Source organism: Genypterus blacodes, unplaced genomic scaffold (assembly GCF_046128005.1).
Source record: "Genypterus blacodes isolate CSIRO-AG114 ecotype Tasmania unplaced genomic scaffold, CSIRO-AGI_Gbla_v1 ptg000021l_1, whole genome shotgun sequence".
NCBI classification, from domain to species: domain Eukaryota; kingdom Metazoa; phylum Chordata; class Actinopteri; order Ophidiiformes; family Ophidiidae; genus Genypterus; species Genypterus blacodes.
The window spans coordinates 8,085,783-8,113,111 of NW_027466834.1; the positions used below are offsets into that span (position 1 = coordinate 8,085,783).

The 27,329-nt window shown below is 41.1% G+C and overlaps 1 protein-coding gene across 2 annotated transcripts in view; it reads left to right on the forward strand.

The window, feature by feature from the left end:
• The window catches only part of LOC142991828 (solute carrier family 66 member 2), a 42,706-nt gene extending 17,121 nt beyond the window's left edge, over positions 1 to 25,585 (forward strand). For both annotated transcript variants that reach the window (XM_076141978.1, XM_076141979.1), the window contains 2 exons: positions 10,646 to 10,862; positions 22,498 to 25,585. In XM_076141978.1, coding sequence (XP_075998093.1) covers positions 10,646 to 10,862; positions 22,498 to 22,672 — 392 coding nt within the window. In that variant the 3' untranslated portion in view covers positions 22,673 to 25,585. The remainder of the gene's footprint in view (positions 1 to 10,645; positions 10,863 to 22,497) is intronic.
• The last annotated feature ends 1,744 nt before the right edge of the window (positions 25,586 to 27,329 follow it).

Genomic DNA, 27,329 nt, shown 5'->3' on the forward strand with positions numbered 1-27,329 from the left:
TGACAGAGACAGAGAAGGAGAACAAATTAACTTAGGCTAAGCTCCCGCTCCATCTGTTTTGTGCCCCCTTTTCCCTTCACTCACACAATGCAATAGACAGTAAAATGCATGTGTGTCTCGTTTTTTTCAGACATTTCCTCAAAATGATAATGTCCTGACTTGTCAAGTATATTTGGATAAATGATGGAATTCCAGATCTTGTCTTAATTGCTTCACAAAAGTAACCAAGTGCAGCCAAAGATCATGTACGTAAGTTCACGGAATCATATAGCAGTGACACTTCAATGTCCTGTAGCCCTGTAATTGTATCGAAAATCTATTTCTTTTCTTCTCTATTCTTCTCTATTTGTGCCTATACAAGCAAACGCAGGAGAAGAAGGTCCCTCACTGTCATTGTTAATACAACAAGTTTTTGTTGTATTAATAATCACCATTTTAGCTCTTTTTTGAATCGTTCTCTTTTTTCCATTCAGGTTTTTGTTTACAAATTCTAACCACAGAAATGTATGGATGGAAACAGAAAAGCATAAACACCGGTTTTTCCTGATTTCTCTCTATAGAGAAACAGACACACAAACGGTCAAAGTGAAAGTCTGTGGTTGAAGGTGATCTTTAATGATAATGATCAGTTGGTGATCCGATGGGAGAGTCAGGAGGTTCAGATAAGGACGCCGCAACACCAGGGACAAAAAGGGTCTAAACTGTTTATTAGATTCTGGTAGGGCAGACACATTATCAATGAGAGGCTTCCTTTGCATAAAGATAAGTTGGTGTAAATCAAAGAGAATGGTGGTGGAGTCTGGGGTGTTAGACAACGTTAGACTTTGCTTTTTCAATCAAGCAATGTCACCTTAGTAGCACTAATAGTAGTTTGTCATGTGTCAGGTCCATATATGTGCGAAGCCAAATTCATTTTCTGTGTGTTCAGTTATGTTATGTGCGTGAGTGTGTTTTCTCATTAACATCTGCTGAAATTCACCCAGTAAGACAAGGCAATAGGACCTGAACAGCCCTGAAAGCTTCATTTTAGATTTTCTTTAACCTCTTTAACATGTTGATGTCAAAGTGTAAAGCATTTCAATCTGCCTGCTTTCATGTTTTTGTCATTTGTGTCACACAGTCCATGGAGTTTGTCAGCTCAGGCCTGACACAGCTGGACAATCGGGAGAGAGTACACTGTTAGGTAAAGTGAGATTAGCTGACAGATAACCTGTTTTCATCCAGTTTGCACAGTCGTAAAGTCGGAAACGATCAGTGTGATTTTTTTTGCATATAAATCAAAATCAAAATAAGAACATGGAAATCCGTTTTGTGTGTCAGTAGAGCTGACTACATTCGGAGTGCAGCAGTTTATTAGTGTTTGCATAATACTATTATTGCCCGGGGCTTCTACAAATATCATGTAACGATTGGATGCATTTTCTTTATTGATGTAAAAGAACACGTACTTGCATAATGGGCAAAGCTCACATTTGCCTTGCAGTGTCTATGCTGTACTACATTGGCTATGATCATAAATACAATCGGCTCGGCTCCAACTTTATGGAAACAGATTGAAAAATACATAGAATAAATAACGTCTGGGGTTTTTTTTTTTTCAAAAGTTGGAGCATTTCTGATCATATTTGGCATTCGCTCACATGCTTCATAGTTTGTAGAATACGTCCTCATAGAACCACAGAACACATGGAAAAAATCATCAAAAAGCAATATTAATAAACCAAACATATACACTAAAACAAAATAAACCAAAACACAAATGCACATGGAGGATTGAATGCAATTTAAATACAGAAAACGCCATATTCAATAACATGCATGTCTGTCCATGCACATACTGTAGTTCCGACAGCTTCACTTTCTGCTTGAGGAATGCATAATAAAATTGCGAATGTGATGCAAGTAGCTGCAAATGTCAAGTGATGGAAAACACATGAATTTATACTTCTGTGCAAGACAGAGAGGATTGCTGCATCTATTCTCCCAGGGTTCTGTCTTTCTGGCTGGTATTCCTGCCTCTCAACACATGTGCACACTCACTAACACTTCTTCATCATCTTCTTCAGGGTACAATTACCTCATCACCCAGTTGGTGCCTGCAGTAATTAGGACAGCAATGCCTCATTAAAAGTAATTATTTAGATTGGTTGTCCATTGACCTTCCCTACTACCAATTGCTACTTTCCTTTGTTCCCTTCTCCAGGGATACTGTGTGTGTGTGTGTGTGTGTGCGTGTGTGTACACTCACCACCCAGGGGTAATATTCACTGCATGTTACTGACACAGCTCACACCTTGAGGCTTTAATACAATTACAGTACACAACTGGGTGGGCCATCAACAAAATCTATTTGATCAGTACGGTTTACATGATCAAGAGTTTGCCTGTTTCTGATCCTGTACAGAGCAGGAAGCACAGTGAGAGGTTTTACTCTGAACTACTGAATGTTAGCAGTAGGTCTGCATGATAAAGAAAGAAAAAAAAGGATATTATGTTAGTGTTGTTGTGATACCTTTGTTTCAAGTAATGGTAAAATGAAATATCGATTGCTTTTGCTGTACAAAGTAATATACAATGTTCTATCTGAACAACAGATAGCAGATTCAACAAACTTCTGTGAACCTAATATGGATTTAACAATCTAACTTTCTCATCAACTAAAAACAAACACTTGTGAATCCAAAGTCATAGTGCTATAACAGTTGTCCAGTTTTGCAGGGTTTTTTTTGGTTGCTGTATTGTCAGTTTACAGCTTTACATGGGAGGAACGGACTTGAAAACCAGGGGTAGCAGCTCTATGAATCCAGGTTCTACAGTGTGTTTACTATGCATATTTACTGTATACTGCAATTATAAAGCAATTTACTCAGGCAGTTTACTCAAGCATGTAAACAATCCATCAGTGAACAGTAGGTGTAAGGATTCTGCACAAGGATTTCCTCACCTGGCCTGCTTCCTCCCATAAGCCGACGGAGCAGCAACTTGTGTTTACTTGGTGAAAGAGAGAATCCTGTTACTTTAATCCATGGCTCCAAGTGTTTTGTATATCGAATGGTACTGTTAAGTTTGCAGTAAGCATGTTGCTGTGAGGTTGCATCAGTGTAGATGAAATGAGGTGTGTGTGCGTGCGTGTGGGTGCGAGTGAAAGTAAGACAAAAAACCTGGAGTGAATGAATAGGGGATACAAAGGGAGGAGCAGAGGGACGGAGAGATAGGCAGGCTGTAGCGATGATAACTGTCCCACCAAAGGTTTTTCAGGAGAGAGAAACAAGGTTGCGCTGGACCAATGCATTGCTTTGACGTGTGTATACTCTGTGGCATACTTCAGGGGGCTGTGTTGTGCCATACACCACACCTGGAATGGGATTGTCAGTCAGTTTAAGCAAGAATCGGAGTGGAGTTGTGGGCCAGCCAGGACTTCCCCTTCAGTGACTGTGAATCCAGTGTGGGAGATTCTATTTAGGCATCACTCACACTCATCAACTCATAGCCGATTTATAACGAGTCCAAAACCTCCAGTAGTATTGTAAAATTGCAATTTGTTCCCACATCTGATAAGCAGCTAGATTACTTTGCATAGCAACAGCATGAAAAAACAGGTCTGTTCACTTTTATCTCCAAGGTCAGCAGCTACATTTCTCAAAGCATTCATCGGTTGTGCCTTCAGCAATTGACTTAAATATAAGCATAAATGTATCAGTGAAACCACCAGCAGACACTGCAAGGTCATTCTGCATTCTTCCCACTTAAGGCAAAACATGCGTATAGTGTAGCTGTGTTTATTCATTAGTCTGTGTTCTTACTATCAAATTTAATAAACAAAATCACACTGTTACACAAACAACATATTGCAAATTAAAAGCTACCTTCTGTTTATTCGGCGTGCTTCTCCTATCATGCAGTTTTTGGTGGGATTACAGACAGGTGCTTGTTTTAAAAGGGAGGGACAGCAGACATTAAAAGCTCTGATGCACAGGAAACTGAACAGCTGGTGATCCTGGCAACGTCAGACCAATGGACTGGACTTGGCTGATTTGATCTGATTGTGCCTCCCAGAAATGCAATAAAGCACCCGCTCATTGATTTTTTTTGTTAGTTTGTATCTTTTTTTATGTGGTTTGGTTTATTTTGCATTACAGTAAAGGAGCAGACCAAACTGGCTGGTTTGATGTGTGGGTTAGCTGTGCCATTAGGGCTCCCATTCATTTCCCCCCCCCCCCCCCCATAATTTCAGGTGAATGGAGGAAGAAGCAGCCAATCCCCCACATAGAGATGACATAGAATCATAAGAAACATTTTAATTTAAACTCCACATTTAAACCAAATGGGGCGAGGGTTTTTAAATAATGAATGAGAAGTTCTCTCTCTTTGAAAGCAGATTGTCTAGATTCCCACCCCGTCTAAAGAAGGGAGACCTTTTTCTCTACCTACAGCATATAACAAATAGAGGAGATACAGGTTTTTAATTCCCGTCCTTTTTCCCCCCAACGTACTGTATGATTTTCCGCATGGGCAGGTGATGAAGTAAATAACCGACTTAGCGTGGCATGTTATGACCTCTTTAATAGAGAGAGATTTACCGTTGTGAGGGTGCTTAAAGGTGCTACAGCAGAAGTTAAGGTTACACTTGCGTGCTGGCGCCACATCGCCGATTAGGATCGGTGCTAACATTGTTTGGGATGGTGAAGAAGGCAATCCAATGATTCTAAACCGCCCTCTTGGAGTGTGGAAGTGTTTAGTGCACTCACGCCAAAAGAGACGTGAAGTTATCAACAGGGCTACGATTCACAGACTACATAATGGAAAGTATACGACCTTGATTCTTGAATCGTTCTATAAATCAGCGTTTTTTCTTTCTTTACCTTATCACTTTGGTCTGGACCAGGGTAAAATGTCCTCTCACCTGCATCACAGATTCTATAGCTTTGCTCCAAATAAGGAAGTTGTGAGAGCAGCCTCAATCTGAATCAATGTAGGATATCTGTAGCAGTAATGGTAACTGAAATGATTGGATAATTATACACTACATTTCTATTTATCTGCTCCCCTAATCCTCTGGCTGATCCGACTCCAACACAGTTCACCTTACAGTCTTCATGAATGCCACGATTCCGGAGGCATGCAGCATCTCATTACTATTCAAGTGAGCTAATGGAAACTGTTGACTTGTGAAATGCATTGCCTGGGTGTTTCTGCATGAATATACTTTGTAATAAAAAAGGAACATGTAATGCTAAAGGATTTGTGCCAGTCATCTGTACAGGATGAATATGTATTAGAGGATACTGGCAGGCTTTTGTTATCACACTGACAGGCACTGTGCAACAATGAAGTCATCTTAATGCTTAATTTAGTTATGTTAATTCAGTGCGTACCAAAATATATATATATATATATAATCCTGGATTAAAAATTGAAAGATGAGAAGATGTGAGGAAGTCAGATAATGCAACGATACTGCATATTGCATGTTTCCAGAATAACAGTACGCCCTGTACCACCCTGAGAGAGGAAGAGAGAGAGAGAGGGGTATTGGACAAGCTGAAATATTTGGCGTGTGTGTGAAGGCAATACGGTGCAATAGTGTGTATCTAAAAAGAAACTGCACACACAAATACTGCATGCAGTACCTAAAAGATTGGTTTACATCTGCTTTCCACAGTAGAAATGGCCTCCAGTGTTACAAACTATGCATATTTGGGTATATTATTGATGGTTATCACACATTTAGAGTTGTTTCACTATGATCTTTCACTGTAAACAAGCCCTTAAATAGACTTCCTTAAATAGACTTCCTCTGGGTTTGTTGTAGAATGAGAACATACAGTACTTTCAGTTTCCAGTGCAGCTGAATGAGCCAATTAACCCGGTAAACCTCTTTGGGTGTCTGTGTGGTTGAAGGTGTAGCTGTTAACAGAGCTCCGCAGTCAGTGAATCAAAAGTTTTCAGTCAGCTTGTCTGGGTCTGGATAAAAATAGCTGCCCCTGTTTCTACAAATAACCCCATGGTTACCACATGGCCGGACCAAAACATCCTCGTGTATCGCTGATGTTGTTTCAGCTCGACACTGCAATATCCCCCGGGAAACATCGAAATGGCATTAGCGGCGGCGTAGGGAGAGTGCAATGAAGCAGATAATACGGAGGGTACGGAGCATATGACATTATTTCCCGGGGATTTGTGAAATCATAATAAGATGATGTGGCTTTGTTTGCCCTGCTTTTCCCTTTTTTTAATTTCCTCTTTCTGGTTTACTTTAATTAGTGTTGTGTTGACTGATCGCTGTGTTGACTGTTCTGTGCGTGTGTGAGTTTTTGTGCTTTATTTTAGGGGACCAGGATTCGTTTTAGAATCTGAAAGTAGTTGAATTCTGCAGTCAGCCATTTTGTAACTTTTCTTAAACAAAGAGTGTCACTAGGTTAAAAAAGAATTCACTGGTAGCAGCCTCCGTTAGCCATTAGCCAAAGCCTCTAGGAAGGTGACAAAGATTGTAGAGATGAACCCATTTACTATAACAGTGCATACAAAATACCTCTGTTTCAAATTTCTAAGAATTTACAGGCCAAAGCTTCTTTTTTTTAGCATAAAAAAAAATCCATACATGTGTGTCTCGCAACAGCATTCAACACATTTGTTCAATACTGCCCCCCTGCTGAGTCCTGCTGTTCTGAGAGAGAAACTCACTTCACTCAGACTCAGTCTTTTGATTGTCTAACCAAGTTATGTTTTTGTCAACTCCCACAGCACAGAAACAAAACCTCCCCTCTTTCACAGAGTTCAGAATGGTTCAGTGACCCTGTGTACTTCAAAGTGACTGCATCACTTCTTTAATGTCTGTATTAAATATTGACAAGAAAGTATCAGAGGATTTTCTCCTGTGTCCTTTCTTATCTGAGCTCCACAGAGCCGTGTTCATGAAGTGAGAAGGCACGACACTGATATCTGCATGCTTAGATACATACTGCTTAATAGATGGATACTGTGGGGTTGCAGCTTCCATTCTCCATCAGAGTTCCTCTTAGTCAGATTCGGATGAAATCAATCCCTTGCTTTCGTTGGTTGGATTCAATTTTGGAAATGTGGTTTGGTCCACTTTGGATGCTTGTAAAAGGATTTGACAGGGTCATTACATCGCTCTGTCCTGCTAGAAGCTGCGCCTCTGCACGAATTAGACCGCCGATCAAAGCGCTGAATAGGTTGTCGACATGACATGAGATGTGTCCCTAGACCTGTCAGACATCTTAGCACTGAGCAGACTTCACAGAGAGGAGTTCTGCTCACAGACTGACAGCGCTGAGCCAGCATACAGTGTATTGAAGCTCTCTGGCTGTCAGTGACGATCTCCGTCTTTGTCTTATAGTCTCTATTCTCAGCTCTGCACCGTGCTCTCTGCTCTGCCTGATGGGAAATACCTTGAGTTTACCCTCCACATATCAACTTGACAGACTCAAGGCCACACTCACTCCTCTTTCTTGCTCTCTCCTCTCCCTGACTCACTTACACTACTTCCTGTGTTCATCCTTCACTGTCTAATCCCACTCTTTCCTTTTCCTCTGCAGCCTGTGTGGTGCTGTAGATAAGGACTAACAGTACTCTGGCAATGCTGCACCCGAGGTACACTCAAAACTTTGAACTCAGACCCACGCCAACACAAATTGATTGGCCTGTCCTGTCTAAGCATCTTCACTCAGACACACACAATGGAGTTTGTGTAAACAAAAGAAAGGCAGCCTGGCTGCATGGAGTTTTGGCTGTCTTGGAAGTGCAACCCTGGCTTCGACAGAACCAGGAACTCTGGACAGGATGCTGCTTCAAAGAGCCAGGCAGCCTGGCTGGGGTGTCAGGCAGGTGGAAGTAAAGACGTACATTATAATCAGGATGGTGGGTCAAAAAACAACGACGGGAAATACAGAATTTAGAAAAGAGGGGAGTCAGAAAACAGCTGCTCACGGAAAGAGAAGTGATGGCGCTGCTTGATAGGAGAGGAGGACAAATACAAGAGAGGACTGCATGAATGATGCATGCTGTTCTCTATCTATTATACTGCTCCAGCGAATTTGGTTATTCTGGTAAACATACAAGCTTGTGAAAGGAAAAGCGGGTGTTTTACTTTTATATGTGGAAATAGATTGGGTCAGCAAGGACAGAAGACTGCTTTTGGTGTGTGTGTGTGTGTGTGTGTGTGTGTGTGTGTGTGTGTGTGTGTGTGTGTGTGTGTGTGTGTGTGTGTGTGTGTGTGTGTGTGTGTGTGTGTGTGTGTGTGTGTGTGTGTGTGTGTGTGTGTGTGTGTGTGTGTGTGTGTGTGTGTGTGTGTGTGTGTGTGTGTGTGTGTGTGTGTGTGTCTGGCAGTCGTAAAGGAAAGCAACCAGAATTAATAATGGAGAAATGAAGATGTGAGAGGCACAGTGGGAGGCTTTATTCACTGAAATGTTGACAGTTATTTTGAAATACCAACGCTTTAATTTCTGCCGCTGTCAACGTGTTTATATACGCTCTACCTTGGCCTCATTCAAAGAGAAATGAAAGGGCTTTAATGTTGCTGATAAATCTGTGAGCCCGCCCCTCCTGGTCTCCCCATCTCCTTTTTCCAGTCAGTCTGCATCACAGCCAGTAGAGCATTGAAGGGAAGAGACACCAGAAGCAAAGAGACACTTGTAAATAAGACGTGAAGTGTTTCCAGGCTCTCTGCCTTTTGCTTTTTTGGCGTGTATCAGCGTCAACTCATATCGGCAGAGGCAATATTCTTTCAGTCATGTAGTATGTGTGAGTGAGAACAAGAGAGAGAGAGAGAGAGAGAGAGAGAGAGGGTGTGTGTGTGTGTGTGTGTGTCAATGCCTTCCGTGTCTCCCACTTAGCATCTCTGTTGTAAGCTGAAGGCAATGTGTCTTTTGGGGCTGTCAGTAATGTTAATCACTGTTTGCCACAATAATGCCATACTGCACTCACTGCAAGGAGTCTCACTCTGTCTGTCCTACAACGCAACAGCAGGTTCAGCTCTGAGGATAGAAATGGGAAATGTCCCAGCTTGGTGTGTGTGTGTGTCTGTGAGAGAGATGGAGAATGTTTAGACAATAAAATGTGTAACCCAGAGACAAATGTGTGTTTTGTACTCAGTAGATTCTGTATGCTTGAGTAAATTGATTAAAAATGGGTTAGGGTTAACCCTAACCCAAAATGTTACAAGTACACTAACAACAATTTATGCGGAAATAATTGAGTTTATTGGGAGTATTGAAGTTTTGCAGATTTTGCCCAAAGGAGAAAGAACTGATACTTTTTTTTAAAAGATTTATGTTATACTGTATATACAGAAATTCAATTCAATTCAACAACACACACACACAGAGTAGTACAAATCTACCATATAAAGGAAAAACTCTTTTAGGTCGATGTTAAGGTTTTTGACGGTTAAATGACCCAATATCCAGTTTTTCCTTTATTATACCGAACTAGACCAGTTGTGGAATCACACCATGCAACTTTTATTGAGTAAATACAGCCTGAATGTCATCCTCTGATGTGCTTCCAAATCTCCCGCCTGCCACAGTCACTATGTTTGTTGACATAATGATAATATGACAGGGCGATGATGGATTTGATGGTCTGTTCCAACCCAAGATCAGGCCAGTATGATATACAATATCTCAGGCCGACTCTTGTGACCAATTTGAACCACATAAGAACATAGGGGTAAGATTCAATCATGTCCCTCATATCACTGCAAACTATGTCGTCCTGATTAGGCAAAGTCTGGGCTGTGTAGCAGAAGTCGGGTGCCTTGGTATATATTACACACAGAGTCACAGTTCAGTCCCCACACTAACTAATGTGCTCTTATTTAGCCATCAATCTCTTTTAGCTGATGTCAGCTGTTTTGGCAGCTCTGTGGTCATACATAAGCAATGAGAAAGCACAAGTCACCTCTGGAGTATGGTCCATGTAGGAAATAGTTGGTATGTATTCAACCAGCATTTAACTTGCCTCTGGGTCTCTGGTTTATCTTAATTCAAACTCAAAATCTAATATCTCATAAATGCTGCATCTGTAGCAACTTAAGAGAAGCATGTTAGCTAGCTTCTCCATACCGGCTAGCTAGCTTCTCCATACTGGTTGAGTGAATGTTGTTTGAGACAAGAAGCGGCTTCTCTCGATGTCAACAGTGACCATATGTATCATTAAAGACAAGAAATGAAAAAGCTTGGGTCAGCTTATTCCAATCTAAGTACTTGTTCCAAAGTAATAGAAATGTAAAAGCGTTCACATATCTCATTTATCTTTGTTCTATTCATTTATGCATGTGCTCAGTATTGATTTAGTTCTGCTGTGTGAACAGAATTTCGATGCATCCTCTAATCAAACATTCTCCCTCTTTTCACTCTCTGCCTCTTTCCTTCCCTATTGCTATTCATTCTCTACCTGTTACAGTTGTCCTTCTGTATCTGCACACAAGCACCCATTTATTCTGCACCATACACACACACACAAACACATACACGGCTACTTACCCACGTCTTTCTTGATGTTTTCTGTTTTCTTACCTTTTAATCCTCTTCTCTCCCTACTAAAACAATACTGTTGACAAGCTTCAGAAGAATGTATTATTTGTGCATCAGCATTGATTTTCTACTTCATTTCTTTCTCCCAGATTTGGACGTGCGCTACTTCTGGAAGTGGAGTGCTTTCGAGGATTACCTGCTCTTCTGTTTTGGCTTCACGGTGCTGTGTGCGGTGGTCACCTTGCTGCTCCTGGACTCTGCCATGTTTGTGGAAACACTGGGCCTGCTGGCTGTGATGTTTGAGGCTATGCTAGGCCTCCCCCAGCTACTACAAAACTTCCACAACAGCTCCACCAGAGGAATGAGGTACAGCATGTTTCTGAGGCCAAACATGTAGCTTTGATTTCTCATGAGGGGCATTAGGTATTTAAAACTGATGAAAGAGGAAGAGAGCAAAAGCTTTGCTTGCAATATAGCTTTTTTTCCCCAGTAAAGATCATGTCAGAATGTGTAAAGGTCAATGTGCTGAAACAGATTAGCCTTTCAGGTACTGAGGACTGTGAGATCAATTACACCCCTAATGACACAGAATACCCCACTTATTATGACCATTATTTCCTCGTTATGTTAACACATATGTGTGTGTTTGTATGTGTATGTGTGTTACACATCAAGGAGAAAAGGCCATTGAAAACACAATACGCCTGTGGTCAACCATGATAGGATACAGCCACTGTCAATGTGCATAGTGTGTGTGTTCAGCAAGACATCAGACTTCAATCAACATAATATCAACCTTATTGGCAAAAGAGAATCTTGCTGTTATGCCATATGTGCCCGTGTTCAATAGTATTTTCCAATTTATGTTATTGGGTTGAGTTGAGAAATGCTATAGAAATAGAATTTCAAGCTTTAGGACAAAAGAAGCGCAGTGTGTGCTTTTTAAAGGAAGCTGGGGGATTTCAAACAAGACATACAAATGGGCTTGCACCACTTTTGAGAACTTTACAATGAGATGAAATTCATATTGCAGGTATGCTGAATTCCTTAAGAAGCCGAATGAAAATTTCACAAGTTGCTTTGATGTTGGAAAAAGTTTAGTTTGCTGTGTCCTTAGTCCAACTGTTCAATGAAAGCCTGCTGTGGAAGTACAGAAAACCTTCTGCTGGGCCAATACAGCTTCACCCGAGCTTAAGGAAGAACATAGATTATGCTCCGATTTAGGCAGTAAATATTTTGCAAAGCTAGGATAACATCTAAATGAGTTAGGCACATTTCTGCATTGTCAGGGTAACAAACAGATTTAGACTTGGCGTGCTTCCCCTCATTTAAGAAATGAGTGATTAGCTGTATATTTGGTAAAAAAAATGGAATTCCACCCAAGTTTACATTTTACGACAAGCTTTAATCCTAGTTCAGACAAAATAAGTATTGGAGTAATGGAGTTTGCATGTACATTTATAGACTTTCTGAGCAGTTATTGTCCCTTGCCTTGCCTGTAGGAAGTGAACCCTTCATATTCTCACCATGTTTGTTTCAATCTGTAACTGTGAATCAGCATTTTCAACAATGAATGCAGTGAAGTAGCAGTTGCAGCACACCCATTGCTGACCACCTGGTGATCACACATTTTGTGCCCAATACAAGGAATAATGCCTGCACACTTTTATTTTGAAGTCATTAAGTAAAGCATTAGGTGTGTTGCTACAAGTAATGTCATTTTTGATTGATGATTCTTTCTTTCTTGATAACATTGCCCCATTTCACATAATATAGCCAGAGGGTGCACATCTGGGATCATAGTAGCAAATCAGCCAAGGTCAAACTCTGTCTGTCTCTCTGTCTTCCTGTCTAAGAGTTCTTAATAAATCTCACAGGGAAATTATTTGTTACAGCAGAAAGAAAAATAAACAAGCAAAATAATACATCATAAATTAAATTATGAACTAAAAACACACATCTGATATTGATAATTATACACACAGTAAAGTCAAGTCTGTTAAGCAGTTCTTCGCTGAAATGATTGTTTAGTTGTGCTTAAACAAACTGCAGTATTCCCAGGTATAGTGATGCACCAGATTGTGTGTACTTCCTCTCATGTTATCCCATGTGAAGGAGTTAGTTGTTGTTATAGTGATTCCCATGGGTCCCATTACTGAGGTGTGATGTTGACTGTATGGATCTGTGTTGAGGAGGACTGCTCACTTTTTCCTGCTCGCCCAAATGGTCCACAATATGTTGTGGAAAGTAGAGGAGAGAGAGAGAGAGAGAGAGAGAGAGAGAGAGAGAGAGAGAGAGAGAGAGAGAGAGAGAGAGAGAGAGAGAGAGAGAGAGAGAGAGAGAGAGAGAGAGAGAGAGAGAGAGAGAGAGAGAGAGAGAGAGAGAGGAGAGAGAGAGAGAGAGAGAGAGAGAGAGAGAGAGAGAGAGAGAGAGAGAGAGAGACTCACACAGATATATGTCCATACACAGTCACTGAGGCTATAATCATCAAGACAGATTTTAAATGGATGTTCGTATGAACACAGACATTCACCCTCAGTAGGACTCCAGGGAAATTGAAGAGGAGATAGGAGTAATGGAAAGATACAATGAGGGGGGGGGGGGGGGCTGTGACAGAAAGGGGCATTTAGGAAAGTGCGCTATAGATGGAAGAGATAAGAGATGTCACAGCAGGGATTTGTCACTCTTACTTCCAGCCTTTCATCACTGGTGCTGTACTTAGTGAAAGCTCCGTTTTTTCACATTTCCTATTTTGCACTTGAGTTTTTTGCCATCCAAGTTCATGACTTCGTGAAGTTTCAAAACAAAATGCGTAGAAAAGAAAGTGTAATAATGCCGACTTTATGGAGATGCAGGATTTTAAGTGACAGACCGCTGAGTGATGCTGTCACCTGCTTGGCTTTGAAAAGCACTCATTATTACTCAGTGGAAGCTACTATTGAATGCAAAAATTGTGATTTGTTTACATAAATATTACCGAGGGTTTGTGTGTGTGTGTGTGTGTGTGTGTGTGTGTGTGTGTGTGTGTGTGTGTGTGTGTGTGTGTGTGTGTGTGTGTGTGTGTGTGTGTGTGTGTGTGTGTGTGTGTGTGTGTGTGTGTGTGTGTGTGTGTGTGTGTGTGTGTGTGTGTGTGTGTGAATGATTGCTCCACACTCATCTCTCAGCTGCCTGGTGAGCCTGCCTGCCTGCCTGCTCCCCTCCCCCTCATTAAACTTTATCTTTTTGGCTTCCTGTGCCATTCTCTTCTCCCAGCTCAGCAACAAAGCAGCCAACCTTCACAATGTCACTCAGCGACAGTGGAGGGGACTCCGACAGTGACAGTCTGTCGAATTCTCTAAATGGAAAACAGACAAAGTACAGTATAGCTGGTCTTCTCTGGGGAAACCACTCTCCACTGTCTTTCCTTTTTCCACCTCTCTTTTTTTTCTTTCTGTCTCACTGAAATTCTCTGTTCTGTATCGCCAAGAATGCAACAAAAGCTGTGTTGTCAATTCATCTATGTACACACGTATCTCAGCCAAAAGACAGAATCCAGAAAAAGTAACAAGTGACTGTAAACCTGTCACATTTGTATGTGTGCTGCATATTCGCCCCCCCCCCCCCCCCCCCACCTTTTTCACACCTTCACACACACGCCTCTCTCATCTCAGGCTAACACCTCACAGGCAATAATGGTGGTCCTATTACCGTGTCCTTTAAATGGTACCCTAATGGCGGTTTCACATTCCTCTTGAGACGGCCATTAACTTGAGGCCATGCAGGACAAAGGGCCAGTAGCCTCTACAGTACAGCCCTGGAGGGTATGATGCACACTTTGTACTGCCTTTTAAGCTATTTGTGACCTTGGAGCCTAAGTTGTGTGCCCTGAAAGGTCACTGTCTCTGTACGTCCCTGAGGATGACCACATGGGGAAGGTGCGAGTAAGACTGACAGCAGCCGCAAACACATGTGCATGATTTATATGAGTATTTATATTTTTATACTATTGTGCCAAATCGTACCAAGCCAGTGAGTATGGACATGTGTAGTTTGCTTTATTTATGTTTACTAAAAAGTGGGTGTTACTTATATGGAGCAGTTCATTAAGGAAACAAATGACTATCCCCAATATTTCTCTCTTCTTTACTCATTTATTAACATTTTTGCCTGCTTTCTATGAGGCTTATTGTCTGACCCAAACAATTTACATTTCGTGGATAAGCCTCTCAAGTGTGTCTGTATCTCTACGTGTAATGTGTGTACGCATGCATGCAGGATTCCATGTTTGCTTGCGTAAGTGGTGTGTTGTATAAGCAAAACACATACAGTATATCCCTATTTGCCTGGATAAAGATAGCGTGATCTGATGAGGATTATATAAGGTGGTGCAGTAGTTCACACTGTAACACAATCCTGTCTGTCCTGGGGCAACACAGGAGGTTTTCTTGTACTTTCAGTGGAAGATTTTACAATTAACCATATAAACTTGTGTTTTTGTTGTAGTATCAAGTAAAAATCCCCCAAATTGACTGCCATCAGCGTCTCAAATGAGATGACTCACCGTTTTTCACGGTTTTATGTTATTGTCCGTTAAATGTAAAGTAAAGTAAGCAATTTAAAAATATCTGCTTGGGTTGTAGTTACAGGCAATTTATGCAGTATTGCTGTTTTGAAGATTAAATGAGAAATTGATGAAATAAGCAAATGTATTTTTTATTTTATTTCATTATTATGTAATGAAACGCATCATTAGGTTCGGTGTTAAAAATCAAACCATTGCCCTTGTGGAGCAGGTCAGGTGTCATCATCGAATGTGTTCTAGTTAGCTAATTAAAAGAAGGAACTACCTTTAGACCACTTAGAACATATTGCCGTGTCATGCATTCCTCTCCCCTTCTGCTGATTCTCTTATAAATTTGCACATTGGACCATTTTACAATTCCCCAAATCACCTTCATTATCATTTCAAAGCAATACTTGTTACAAAGCAGCTAGGGTAGTTGTCAGTACATGGCCTCCATACTAACAAGCTAGAGAGCTCAAAGTAATGGTTTCACCTCCAGATGCAGCTAATGTAATACAAGTTAGTAGGGTCCAGGTGTCTTGCAGTTGACTGCTATCACTTGCAAGTGATAGCAGTTCTCTAATCTACACAAGATATGTGTCCCTTGTCCCTTGCCAAGGCACTGCATAGTGTGCCTCCAGCCTGGTCTACAAAAGTAAAGTCAGCAACGAAAGGCTGCATACAAACATGAGGAAGAGAAAACACTGACTTCTTTGTATTCTTGACATTCTGGCAAAGATGCAAATGTAAGTGTGTGCTGCCAGGAATACTATCATTGCCTCCAAGCCCAAAAAGCCAGAGTAAAAAAAAACAAATGTTAACTCCAGCAGCAAGTAGTAACAGTGACATGGAATAGCCTGCATGCTTATTGATGCTTGGACAATAAGAAAAGGGATGTGATTCGAGGTTAGAATTTTTTGTTTTGTTATCGCTTTTTAGTAGTAGTGACCTTAGGACATCAGCAGTTTTTTAGATTATACAGTAGCCAATTACTGATGTAATGAATATTCAGAAGTAGCCATCATTACGGTGGGTCACCTCCTGTATTCTGGCTTGTTTACACTCTGCAGAAGTGTCAAAAAGTGTTGGACTAACTTTCGGTGTTACTCCGTCTTCTCCTCACCTCCCCTCTGTTTAATTTTGTGAGGCAATATCCATCTTTTTCAGGCAAGTTTGCTGTTTGTTTGTGTGCAATCGATCAACATGCATAATTCATAGTTAGTGGGTTAAGAGTAGCTCGGCTTCTCTGCACTGGGCCCTTTGATTTCAGTCTCTCTCTATCTGCCCCCCTCAGGGAAAATGCTAGTTTTGGATGGCTACAGCCCAGCTGTTAAATCATCTCACATACACTTTGGAGTGGGCGGACAAATGTACACATATTTGCAAACACACACACACACACACACATGCGCATTGTACAAATGTACATGCATGCTTGCAGTGAAAAAAGTGTTTGAAGCCTGAAACAAGCACTTCTGCTGCTTGAGAGTTTTTTTCCATGAGCTTTGTATTCGTATTATCAAGCATTTGCAAGGACTCTCTATAACCTCTCTGGAGACGCTTTAATGCCTCACATACATGGTCTGATTCTCTATTTAAACCATAAATCTTTCCTGTGGTTTGCATTGCAATTGCTTTCCTACTTTCTCCAACAATAGCAGTTGAAAATTACTGTTTTGGTCCGAATAACCCAGTGATCCAATGAGTAATGAGAAATGTATCACACAGTGCTGAAATTCTACCCACTCATTAACAAGTCATTATCCACAACGATGACTGGTGTGTGTTTCAACCTTAAGTGGAAATCATGTAAAGGCATGGTCAAAAGTGTTGGTACCATTCCAATAAAACACGCACACACATGCACGCACACACACGTCCTGTTGGATGAGCCCTGACCTGATACTGAGTCAGAGCTTTCTAACACTGGGCAGTAAGTTTGGCTCCAGACTGCCTTGATAATTATCTTATTTCATTGTGTCCTGCACAGATTTAAGACATCCTGTGTCAGATGCAGCAAAGCAACCCCATAACATAACTGAGTCTCCTCCATGTTTCACTGAAGGGGTGCTCTTCTTTTCTTTGATAGCTTCATATTTTGATCTCTGAACATAGAGCTGGACATCCTCCCAGATGCATTGTGGTTTGTCAACATGCATTTTATCAAACCCCAGTGGGGCTTTTTTATGTCTCTCTTTCAATTGGCCATTCCATGGAAGAAGACCCTGGAGCCCACTTTCATTCAGAAAACAGCTGACCAACCAGACACTGTTGCAACTTGATCTTGGAGGTCAGCTTGTATCTGTTTTGAAGTTTCCTTAAGTGCTCTTCCATCAATCAAACTGTCCTTCTGTTCTTTGGGCAATTTTCTTCTTGCTGCCACATCCAGGGAGCTTGGCTGCATTCCAATGGAGGACCTTAAACTTCCAGATAACACCAGCAACTGTGGTCATAAGAACATCAAGCTGCTTAGAGATGGTCTTGTAGCCTTGACCATGTTTGGAAATTAATTTCTTCCTTATTTCCTTGAACAAATCAAATCTGTGTTCAGTGTGGTGCACATATTGATACCAAATGCCACACAGAGAACGTTTCACCATCTAAATAGGCTGAATGATTATAAGATTGGACACAAAAAACATGAAATAATTAGTTTGTTCAATATCTATCTCAATAATAATGTTCAGGCCCTTTTCATTTATTTCATTATATAGAATAATACCTGACATTATCAATCAAAAACAAAGTGCCAGTTCCATTAAATAGGGAATAAAGAATGGTGGTTGTCAATTGCTTTTGTCAGTTTCAACTTATTGCACAGAATGTTTTTCTATTTATCATCATGGTAACGAAACCTTAGGCCATAAAGTGTGTCGGTATGTAGTGTGTATGTAGTTCAGAGCAGGGTTGTAGAGCCAAGTTGACATCAAGCTTATGGTCCCTTCTGTTTGAGTTTCTCATAAACTACACCGCCAGCATAATTTCAATGTGGTAATTCAGCCATAAAATTTAGTTGTGAGATTAAAACCAGTCATGTTAAGTAAAAGGGGACGAGACAGCCGTTTGTTATTCTGTGTCTTCCTTCGTCCTTAATTGCAATTTAATTTCTTCATCCAAGTATCCATCCATCCATCTGTCCACCTGGGCAATGAACAAGGCTTTGCCTCTGAGACAGGACAAAGACAAAAGCTAGAGAAAACAATACAGAAAACAAAAAGATGATTAGACAACAATTGGCAAGAGCTGGGCCGAGGGTGGGAAAAGGTGTGAGGAAGAAGAGTTAGAGGAGGAGACTGAGGGAAGGAGAGAGATATACAGGGATGTCTTCATCTCTGTGAGGATGGGAGAAGAATACAAAAGAGATACTGCAGATTAATACAGTTAAACCGGCAGAGGGATAGAGTGAGAGAAAGAACAACTGAGAACAGATTTGCCAGGGAGACATTGAGGTTTTAAAGTGTAAACTGCATTGAGGGCTGTAAATCTGATGGAGTACATAAGTAAGAGTATTAGAAATGTTTTAAGCTTCCTCATCACCCATTTTCTTATACAGACGCAGTACATTAAATGGAAAACTTGCACAAGATACCCTGCGCAACATTTTACACAAACTGAGATATTGTGAAAACCCTGGGCTCCTGTCCAGATCCCTGTGTACAATTCTCTGCTACTAAACAGGTTTTTGAAATGAGGGGCTGCAACAATGGTGTTTACTCAGTTATAATGATTTGTATTTTCAATCTAGCAGTTAAAGGGTCATTCAATAAAATGTGAAAAACAACGCCATGACAAATAACCAACAAGAAGTCATTTCTAAACATCCAGACCTATTTGTTCAATATTGTAGCCTCACGATGTCACACTCTAATCAGCTGATTAACTCAAATCACCTGTGCATGTACATGTTACGGAAGATTTGATCGCAGTTGAAGAGTTTGGGGTTGAGTTTTCAGGTTTTTTTATTTGTCATTGTTTGACACACACAGGGATAAGACATGACAGACTTGATTAAACCCTCTTAACATAAAACAATGGTGCTTCAAATGTCTGGCCACTGAATGATATCCACCTAGCTCACTGTCTGTGTCTGTGTGCCTCAGAGGGGCAACACTCCAGTCTGAGGACTATTAGCTGCCACTATTTAACACTCTCTCAGCACTATTAAACCTATCCTTTATGGTGCACTATATAAGCTTATCCATGCCCCCACACCACAGTGGACAAAGGATATTTGACCTACTGTGGACTGAGAATTATGGTGAAGTATTACATAGTGTCTCAATAGTAACTTAGCCTCTCTGTCTCTCTCTGTCTTTGCAAATGTCCCTTACAGTTGTGTTTCCTGTAGTTATGTTCCACTTGTCCAGTTCAGCTGCATCGTGGCGTTAATAGCTGCCCTGACAGAGTTCTTGTTCAATACACAGCACAATTACTGGCTGGCCCACATGCGACACAGCCATCACCACTGCATCATCAAACATCCCTGGTGCTTTCCTCCATCACTCTCTCCTGTCCTGTTGCTCTCCCGGTTGCCTTCGTTTTTCACTATCCTCTCCACTTGTCGTCCCCTGCCCTCGTTCCCATACGTTGTTCTCTGTCTCTCTTCATCTTCGCTCACCTCCGTATCCCTTTTATCCATCGCCCATGTATGACTCTCCATCCTTAAAGTGCCCGGTTCACCGTTTCACCCTGTCCACTTCCTCCATCCTCTCTCATCTCTCGTCACTTAGCTCAGATGAAGGTGTTGGGTCAATAGCAATCAATCTTAGATTTGTCTGGGCTGAGCTGAACTAAAACAGCATAATTGCATACTGTGTGTGTGTGTGTGTGTGTGTGTGTGTGTGTGGATGTGGAAGAATAATTACACATATAGCATTTTGTTACTATGCATCTCTTTACATTCTTTTGTCAATAAAAGCATACTTACATACGTACATATTCTGTTGGATGTGGATGACGTGTGAGTATGTGTGTGTGAGTGAGATAGAGGCCGTCGCTCAGTCAGGGCGCTCAAATCAATACCATAATCACTCCTCTTCCCTGTGGACACTAGATGCCTCACTCAAGACCAAGTTGAATTGCTTGTTCTGTGTCTTTCATCTCCTGTCAACTGGGCCACAAGTCAGTCTGTTATTGATGTCTTTGCCACGTAATGCTATCAGACTTGCATGACAAATGTGTCAAATGTACAACAATGATTCTATTTTCATCTAATTTTCACTGAATTACTCTCCGATCCTGGAGCAGAGACCTTAGCAACATTGGTTTGCTGGCACAGAGATTAAACCAAAGCGCTCATTTGTTTTTTGCATGGTTTTGTGGTTGTGTCTTCCTCTGGCTCAGTGTGTGTGTGTGTGTGTGTACGACCTCCAACTGGTGCTACGTCTCCATTGTTCTGTGCCGCTGTTAAGACTGCTTTGGTACAGATGACCTGCCCCCTTTAATTACATTGTTAATGATTCATCCTCGCTAATGATGTTTGTCGTCTCTTGAGCAAAGAAATTAGCCCAAGAGGGGAGCAGAGAATTTGGGAAGGTGAGGGAGGGGGAAGGAATGGAGGGCGAGGCGGAGAGGGGGCGGATGAAGAGTGAATGAAGGGTGACGAGGCTGCAGGGAAGGAGAGATTATAAATTGGGCCTAATTCATCTATTTGATCTTGTCTTGTGTTAGGGAACAAATTCAAAATTCTTGAGATCCACAAAAATCATCTTCAAGTCGATTTACAGTAAAAACAAATATGATATTATTAATTAAAATATGTAACGACTAAAGGGCAGAATTACTTACAATCATGTTTATTATTCTTTAGTCATTTCTGTTAGAGCATTAGTATTTTAAAATAAATGGTAACTTTATTTTGTTACCATTTATTTACTTTACTTGTTTGGCTACCAGTGTTCCTCTGGGGAAACATTCACATTTTGTTCCACTAAAGTAGTTTTTCCTTCTCCATCCTCTGCACTTCGTCTTTTCTCTGTTGTTGTGGTCAGTGGTTATCTGTACTCCCAGCCATTTAGTAATAGAGGTCATAAGAGAGAGATGTAAAAGCATGATGAGAAGTTTCATCAAACCCTTGTGTGCGTACCCCAAGATGTTAAAAAGTCATGGGGGCAGAACAAACTGTGAGGGTCAGATTTGCCCTCAGGAATTGCTGCTTGGTTTAAGCTTGGGGGGTGGAAGTGGAAATAGCCTGAATTTCTATACCGCTATTAAGCTGACATTTTCACCTAATTCATTCATGCACAGCCCCCCTCCACATAAGTCTTCTTCTGTATCGGTGCCTCTCGTAGTTGACTAAGTGAACATTCCAAGGTAGGCTGAATAATCATCTACACATTTGTTCACGGTGGCCAGGATTGTTGGGTACTAATGTATTCGTTCTACATGTAGTCATGAAGAGAGCCCAGGGGAGAGTTAGATAAGTTTGATGTGACTCTGCAAGGACAACTCAAGGATAATACAGGACAACTTGTCCCCATAGTCATTAGGTCTCTATACTCCCTCTGCCCCATACACACTTATCATCCATATCTGTCTCACACAGGTCTCCTCCCATTTTGCAGAGGTCTGTCGCTTTCTCCAATGTGGTTGCTTTGTCTTACCCTTGTCCGTCTAATGCTGCCTGTGTGTCTCTCACCCTTCCTGTCTCCCTCACCCCCTTCTGACCCTTATGTCATACTGATGACTAATGGTCCTGTGCCATCTGCAGGCCCAGTCAGACGTAATAAAATAAATTTAGATTAAATTTAGACCTATGGGACTTCATTTTCCTGAGGACGACACAAGGAACGGAAGAGCGAGCAGGCAGTAGGTGGAGTAGCAGTGGGCTGGGAATACAGGCTGTGTTGGGTAAGAGTTAACCAGACGTGACAGGAAATGACTCGAGACAGAAACAGAAAGTAGAAAGGTAAAGGAGGGAAAACAAGATGAGAGAGAAAGAGCAAAGGAAAGGAGAAGAATAAAGAGAAGTATTAGAATGAAGAGAAGATAAAAAAGTATGAAAAAAAGTATGAAAAGACAGCATTAGGAGTATAAAAGGCAGTGATGTGAAGAGGAACACATCAAATCAAATGTATCGGTATAGCCTAATAAAACATGTCTCAAAGTCTAATGTCTCAAAGGACTTTTCCATGCTTGGATGCCTTTGATGAGGAGTTCTCTAGGGTCTTGTCTTGGTATCAGGCTGATGGTGTCTCTCTTCTCTTTCTCCATGAATCTTTCCTTCACTTTCTCTAACATGCTGTCGGAACTTCAGAGCAAACTGTTTTGTATTGATTTTTCTTCGCTGCCAACTCATTCAAGATGAAAGCACTCCAGAAGCAGATGAATGCAATAAGAGAATTACTACCATTCTGGCTCATAAATTGCTGTTAAATGTTCTTCCAGTGCATTTCCTTTGTTTCAGCTCCTTATGGAAATGTCATTGTTCTGTTACCCTTTGTGTCTCCATTGCTCCAGTGTGAAGATGGTGCTGCTGTGGACGGCTGGTGACGTCTTCAAGACCACCTACTTTGTGATCAATGAAAGTCCATCTCAATTCTGGGTGTGTGGTGCGGTCCAGATCCTAATCGATGTGGCTATCCTGCTCCAGGTCCTATTCTACAATCAAGACACACGAATCAAGCTTGGCTGAGCATGACTGTTGCCATGCAATAGAAACCCATGGGTAATAATACATAATCATCAAGGACTTTCATAACCAGAGGCCTTTTATTTATATCAGCCACAGTGTTGATGGAATAATGGAAACCCAAGAAAACATAGATTTTTAAATTACCCTTAGGCGGAAACAAAGCACTTGAACAAAAGGATTCATTGGAATCCTCATTCAAGCACTCAGGGCAATCACCTTTGCCTTGAAATGTTACTTTTATACTTTATGATACACAGTATTTGAGTGTGTTTGTGCTTTAGCATTTTATTCTATGAGCTTGCTCTCTGTAGAGAATTGTTAGGCTCCTGAAAGGTGCTGCACATGGAAACTATAAGAGCGAAAGAGTTGTCACAGCTCACTAAAAGCAGATGTGTCCAGCTGTAAAAAGCCGTCCTGATACAGGGAGCAGTGCACTGGAATCCACCGTCTGACTGATGAGTCTCTCACTTCAAAGTATACACATCAGTGGACTGTTCTCATGATACATAGTGTGTGTGCAAGTGTGCATGTGTGTGTGTGCATTCATGTGTGTATTTTTGCATGAGAGTGTTGGCACGCTCATTGGTGTCTGTGCAGCCGAAATTGATTCTGCTGTTGGCATTCGGAGTGCAAACCAGGGCCAGAGAACATAACAGCATGTAATGTCTGTGGTAATTACTGAGGCCATGAGTCTGTTACAATGCTGCCTTGCTGTGTAATTGGCAGTCTAAGCAGGTCTTCCACAAACTCTACAAAGAACAATGAGGAAGACGTGCATGTAAAGCCTCGTTAAAAAAGTTTTTGTCGACACCAAAGAACAAGTTGCACATCAAAAGAAATGTCATAATGTAGTGTTGGTGTACATTTGACTTAACAGTGTCATTTTCATTTCGGTCACATATTTAATTGTTGCAGTTGGTGGTATCTCATCATCTGCTGATACGGCTCATACAAACCACTCTTCTTCTGAGCAGCCATTTCCTGGCATGGCTGCGGAGAGATTGTATGATTATATGATAGTTCTGGGTGCTTGCAAGCTGTGCACGGTGCTAAACATAATGGCAATAGGAAACCATACAGAATTTACCGGGAGCTGTTTTGAAGCATAGATATGTATGGCAGGTATTAGAGATATCTGTATTTGTTTAAAACTAGCAACTCTGAGCTTTAAATGGATGTGAAGATTATGCTACTTATACTGTTTGTTTAGTTTTTTCAAAATAAGTGCAAAGATGCCTCACACCAGTTCCACACATGCTGAGTGAGCAAATTGAATCCTCACCAGCAGCGTTTTCATGTTGCGACTTGCTAAGTATGAACCAATTACAATCACCGCCGGGGACAGGCCACCAAATACTGTGACTGGGTCCAGATAACATGGACGTCCAGTCAACTCAATTTTTCTTTCACTTTCTCTCTTCATCACTAGCCAGCGAGCATCAGCTATCGAGCACTAGTAGGAGCAAGCTAGCTTACATTAGCAGTTTCCAATAAGTAGGAGATTGGTTGTTTCACTCCAGGTTGCCTCTTGCAATTTACATTCTGTGTATCAAATAATTGACTGTTGTTCCTCATAGTGGTATCTGAGCTCAGTCTTTCGCTCTGTCGCATCACGTCGTGTGTGGAACTGCTGTCACAGTTTGGTTCTCAGCAAAGAGGAAACAAAGCACTGAGCCTCCAAATTCATCTTAAGCCATAAGACACAACACATAAAGCATATAGCCAAAGCCTAATTTCCAAAGGTTTGTACATTTGTGCATTGCAGAACTCTTACCCAGCCTTTCTGAAATGGTTTGTGTAGGTGAAAGTCCTCATTAGGCATTCAGATGGTTTTAATGTTTGCGTAGTCTAACAAGATTCTAAGCTTCTTTGAAAACAGGCCTAGTACGTTTGGAGCATAAACAAACTCAAGCTACTGTATCTATGTCTAAAGTGTTACAGAGAGAATCTTCAAAATCACCAGCTGGAGCACAAGTGCAAGAGGGATCCTTCATTCAGTGTTTGTACTTTAATTACTGCGTTCTGTCTTAGTGCTGCTGCTTTCATGCCGCCTTGGTCAGATCCAATTTCTGTAACTGTTTGTTTTCAAAGCACTACTTGCAAACAGCTCTTTGACAGCAGCCCCTGTTGGAAATGCTGACTTTCTGATCAACATGTTCAGCAGGAATGTTGACCTATACTTTGTAAACATCAATCCACATCATTCACCCACAGGAAATGATATTTGGAAAATGGGATTTGGATCCAAAACCTAAAGGAGTGATTTCTTGCCAAAAAAAATAATTGAGTTTTATTTCCATTTAGAACATTTAGCTTCTTTCTGGTAACCTGTTGAAAGCTGCCTCAGGGGATAAGTGAGCCAGTCATCAATCATTCACTAGTCTCCATTGTGTCACTTTGTGTAATTCGTAGACGCCGTTTTATATTTCCTTCATTCTGCTGTGTGTGAACACACTGTTGTTCTATTACAGGGTAGACGGAGAGACAACATAAGGATTTAAATGTGATGGAAGTCTATTAGCTCAGATAATAGTCCGCCTCACACTTCATTTTGTCGGCCGTCTTGTGTTCACAGTGTTAGATTTTCCTGATCCTGTTTGCAGATGGACACTTTCCATTTTGGGGAGAAAAATGACGGAAACTACAGAAACACTCCAACCTTTCCAAATTGCAAACAAACAACATCCCCCGATCAGCATTCCCATGCAGGCTCGACTTTCCCCTTCAGCATCTGCATTAACTTTAATTAAGCCATAAAGCTCATTAAATCATGTATTCAGATTTCTAAGTTAGCAGACAGTTTGCGCCTCTTAATCTGTTTCTAGTTTCCCTGCAGTAATCATGTTTAATTACACACTGCGGGGTTATGATTTGTGTCATTGCAAACATCCATTGCCTGTAGCGGCCGGTATGTCTCAGCCTATCCCATGGCTGTGATATTTCACAGATATTTTATGGAGCTTCTGGTGTGTTTCAGCAAAAATGCACTGGGACACCTGGCATAAAATAGAATGTGGGATTTGTTTTAAAAGTGGAAAGCGGCTTGTGCAGCTGTGATGGAGTATCTCAAAGTGCTGTCCTTGCTTTGATATGAGATGTTTTTGTCTTTCCTGCACATAATCAATCCCATGCTGAAATGATCATTTCCTCACAGTATCACAAGGAGAATGTAATCAATGTTTGTGAGTGTGTGTGCGTGTGTGTGTGTGTGTGGGCCCTATCAAATAACCCTACATTATACTGTTTGCCATTGTGTAAGCTGTATATGTCTTATCTCCTTTTCCCTGCATAGGAGTGCTGCTGCATTGCTATTTCTTTATTTCTATATTCTCCATGCTCTTATCACCAGATGTTTATCTTTTTATTGTTTTCACCCCAGAATTGCACCCTCACTGGAATTCCTCTCACCTTTGGTGTTCCATAACCTTTTCCACACAAGGGTAGCTGGATAGATTGGTGCATGCAGCGGCTGGCTGTGATAATGCCACTGCCTGGCTCACTACAGCTGATAAGAAAGAGATGATGTCATTTTTGTGGAGGGAGAGGGATGATCAGGGTGTTACCTTTACCAGATACAGTATAAATATTTCATCTCTACCCTTTAGTAGTTCTTGGTTCATGAAGATAAATCAGAAAAGCTATTCAGAACCAAACATCATGATTTTCAATGGAAACTGTTTCATCATGAGATATTTTGACACTAAGACGTGGAGCTTTATGTTCGACATCATTAATGTCTGTTACTGTTATGTAAAGATTATTACTATTGCAAAAAAAAAAAAATGTTTCCATCCAAATTGTTTGTTTCTTTGTTTCTTAGTCTCATAGAGATTGTATGTGTGTCGCTTTGGATAGTAATAAATGTAAATGTATGTGAAGTATTTATCACTTTATTTCCTCAATATAAACTATTTATATTTCAGCATGGGGCCCTGTGTGGTGTATTTTTGGAAAGAATGGATTTAGAAGTGTAACACAGAGGAAGAGAAAGGCACATATAGGAATAATCTTATCTGTGCAGGGTGCTGCTGTAACTCATACAGCTGGATTTAGAGCAGAACTTTCACCTTGTGTGAACTTTGGAGGTTTCATTCTTCTCCACAAGGAAAATCTGATCTTAAGACCATATGGATAAAAATATGATTTTGTACCTGTTGAAATCCTTTGTACTCACACTAAATCCTGTAGATACAATCACACAGAACAAAGTTAGATATAAAGTGTGTGTGTGTGTGTGTGTGTGTGTGTGTGTGTGTGTGTGTGTGTGTGTGTGTGTCTCTGTGTCTCTGTGTCTGTGTGTCTGTGTGTCTGTGTGTCCTGAAAAAACTCTACCTGTGCTCAGTCTGAACAAAATAGGCTGAAACAAGGTGTGGCATGTGCTTGCCACATGGCGGTGTGTGTGTGCACGCACGTGTGTCTGTTTGTCTGTCTGTGTGTGTGTGAGTGGGGGGGGTTGCTGGAAGTAATTAAGACATGTGTTCAAGGCTTTTATCCCCCCCGGCTAATGCATCCTCTGTCAAACACACACACACCAGTTCACTCCCACACACTCACCATCAGTCTAGAAACACAGTTACTGCTCTGATGCATTTCCAGGAAGAAAGCTCCACTGCAGCCAGGTTAATGAAATATTAAAGTAGTGATGTAATGGGGAGGT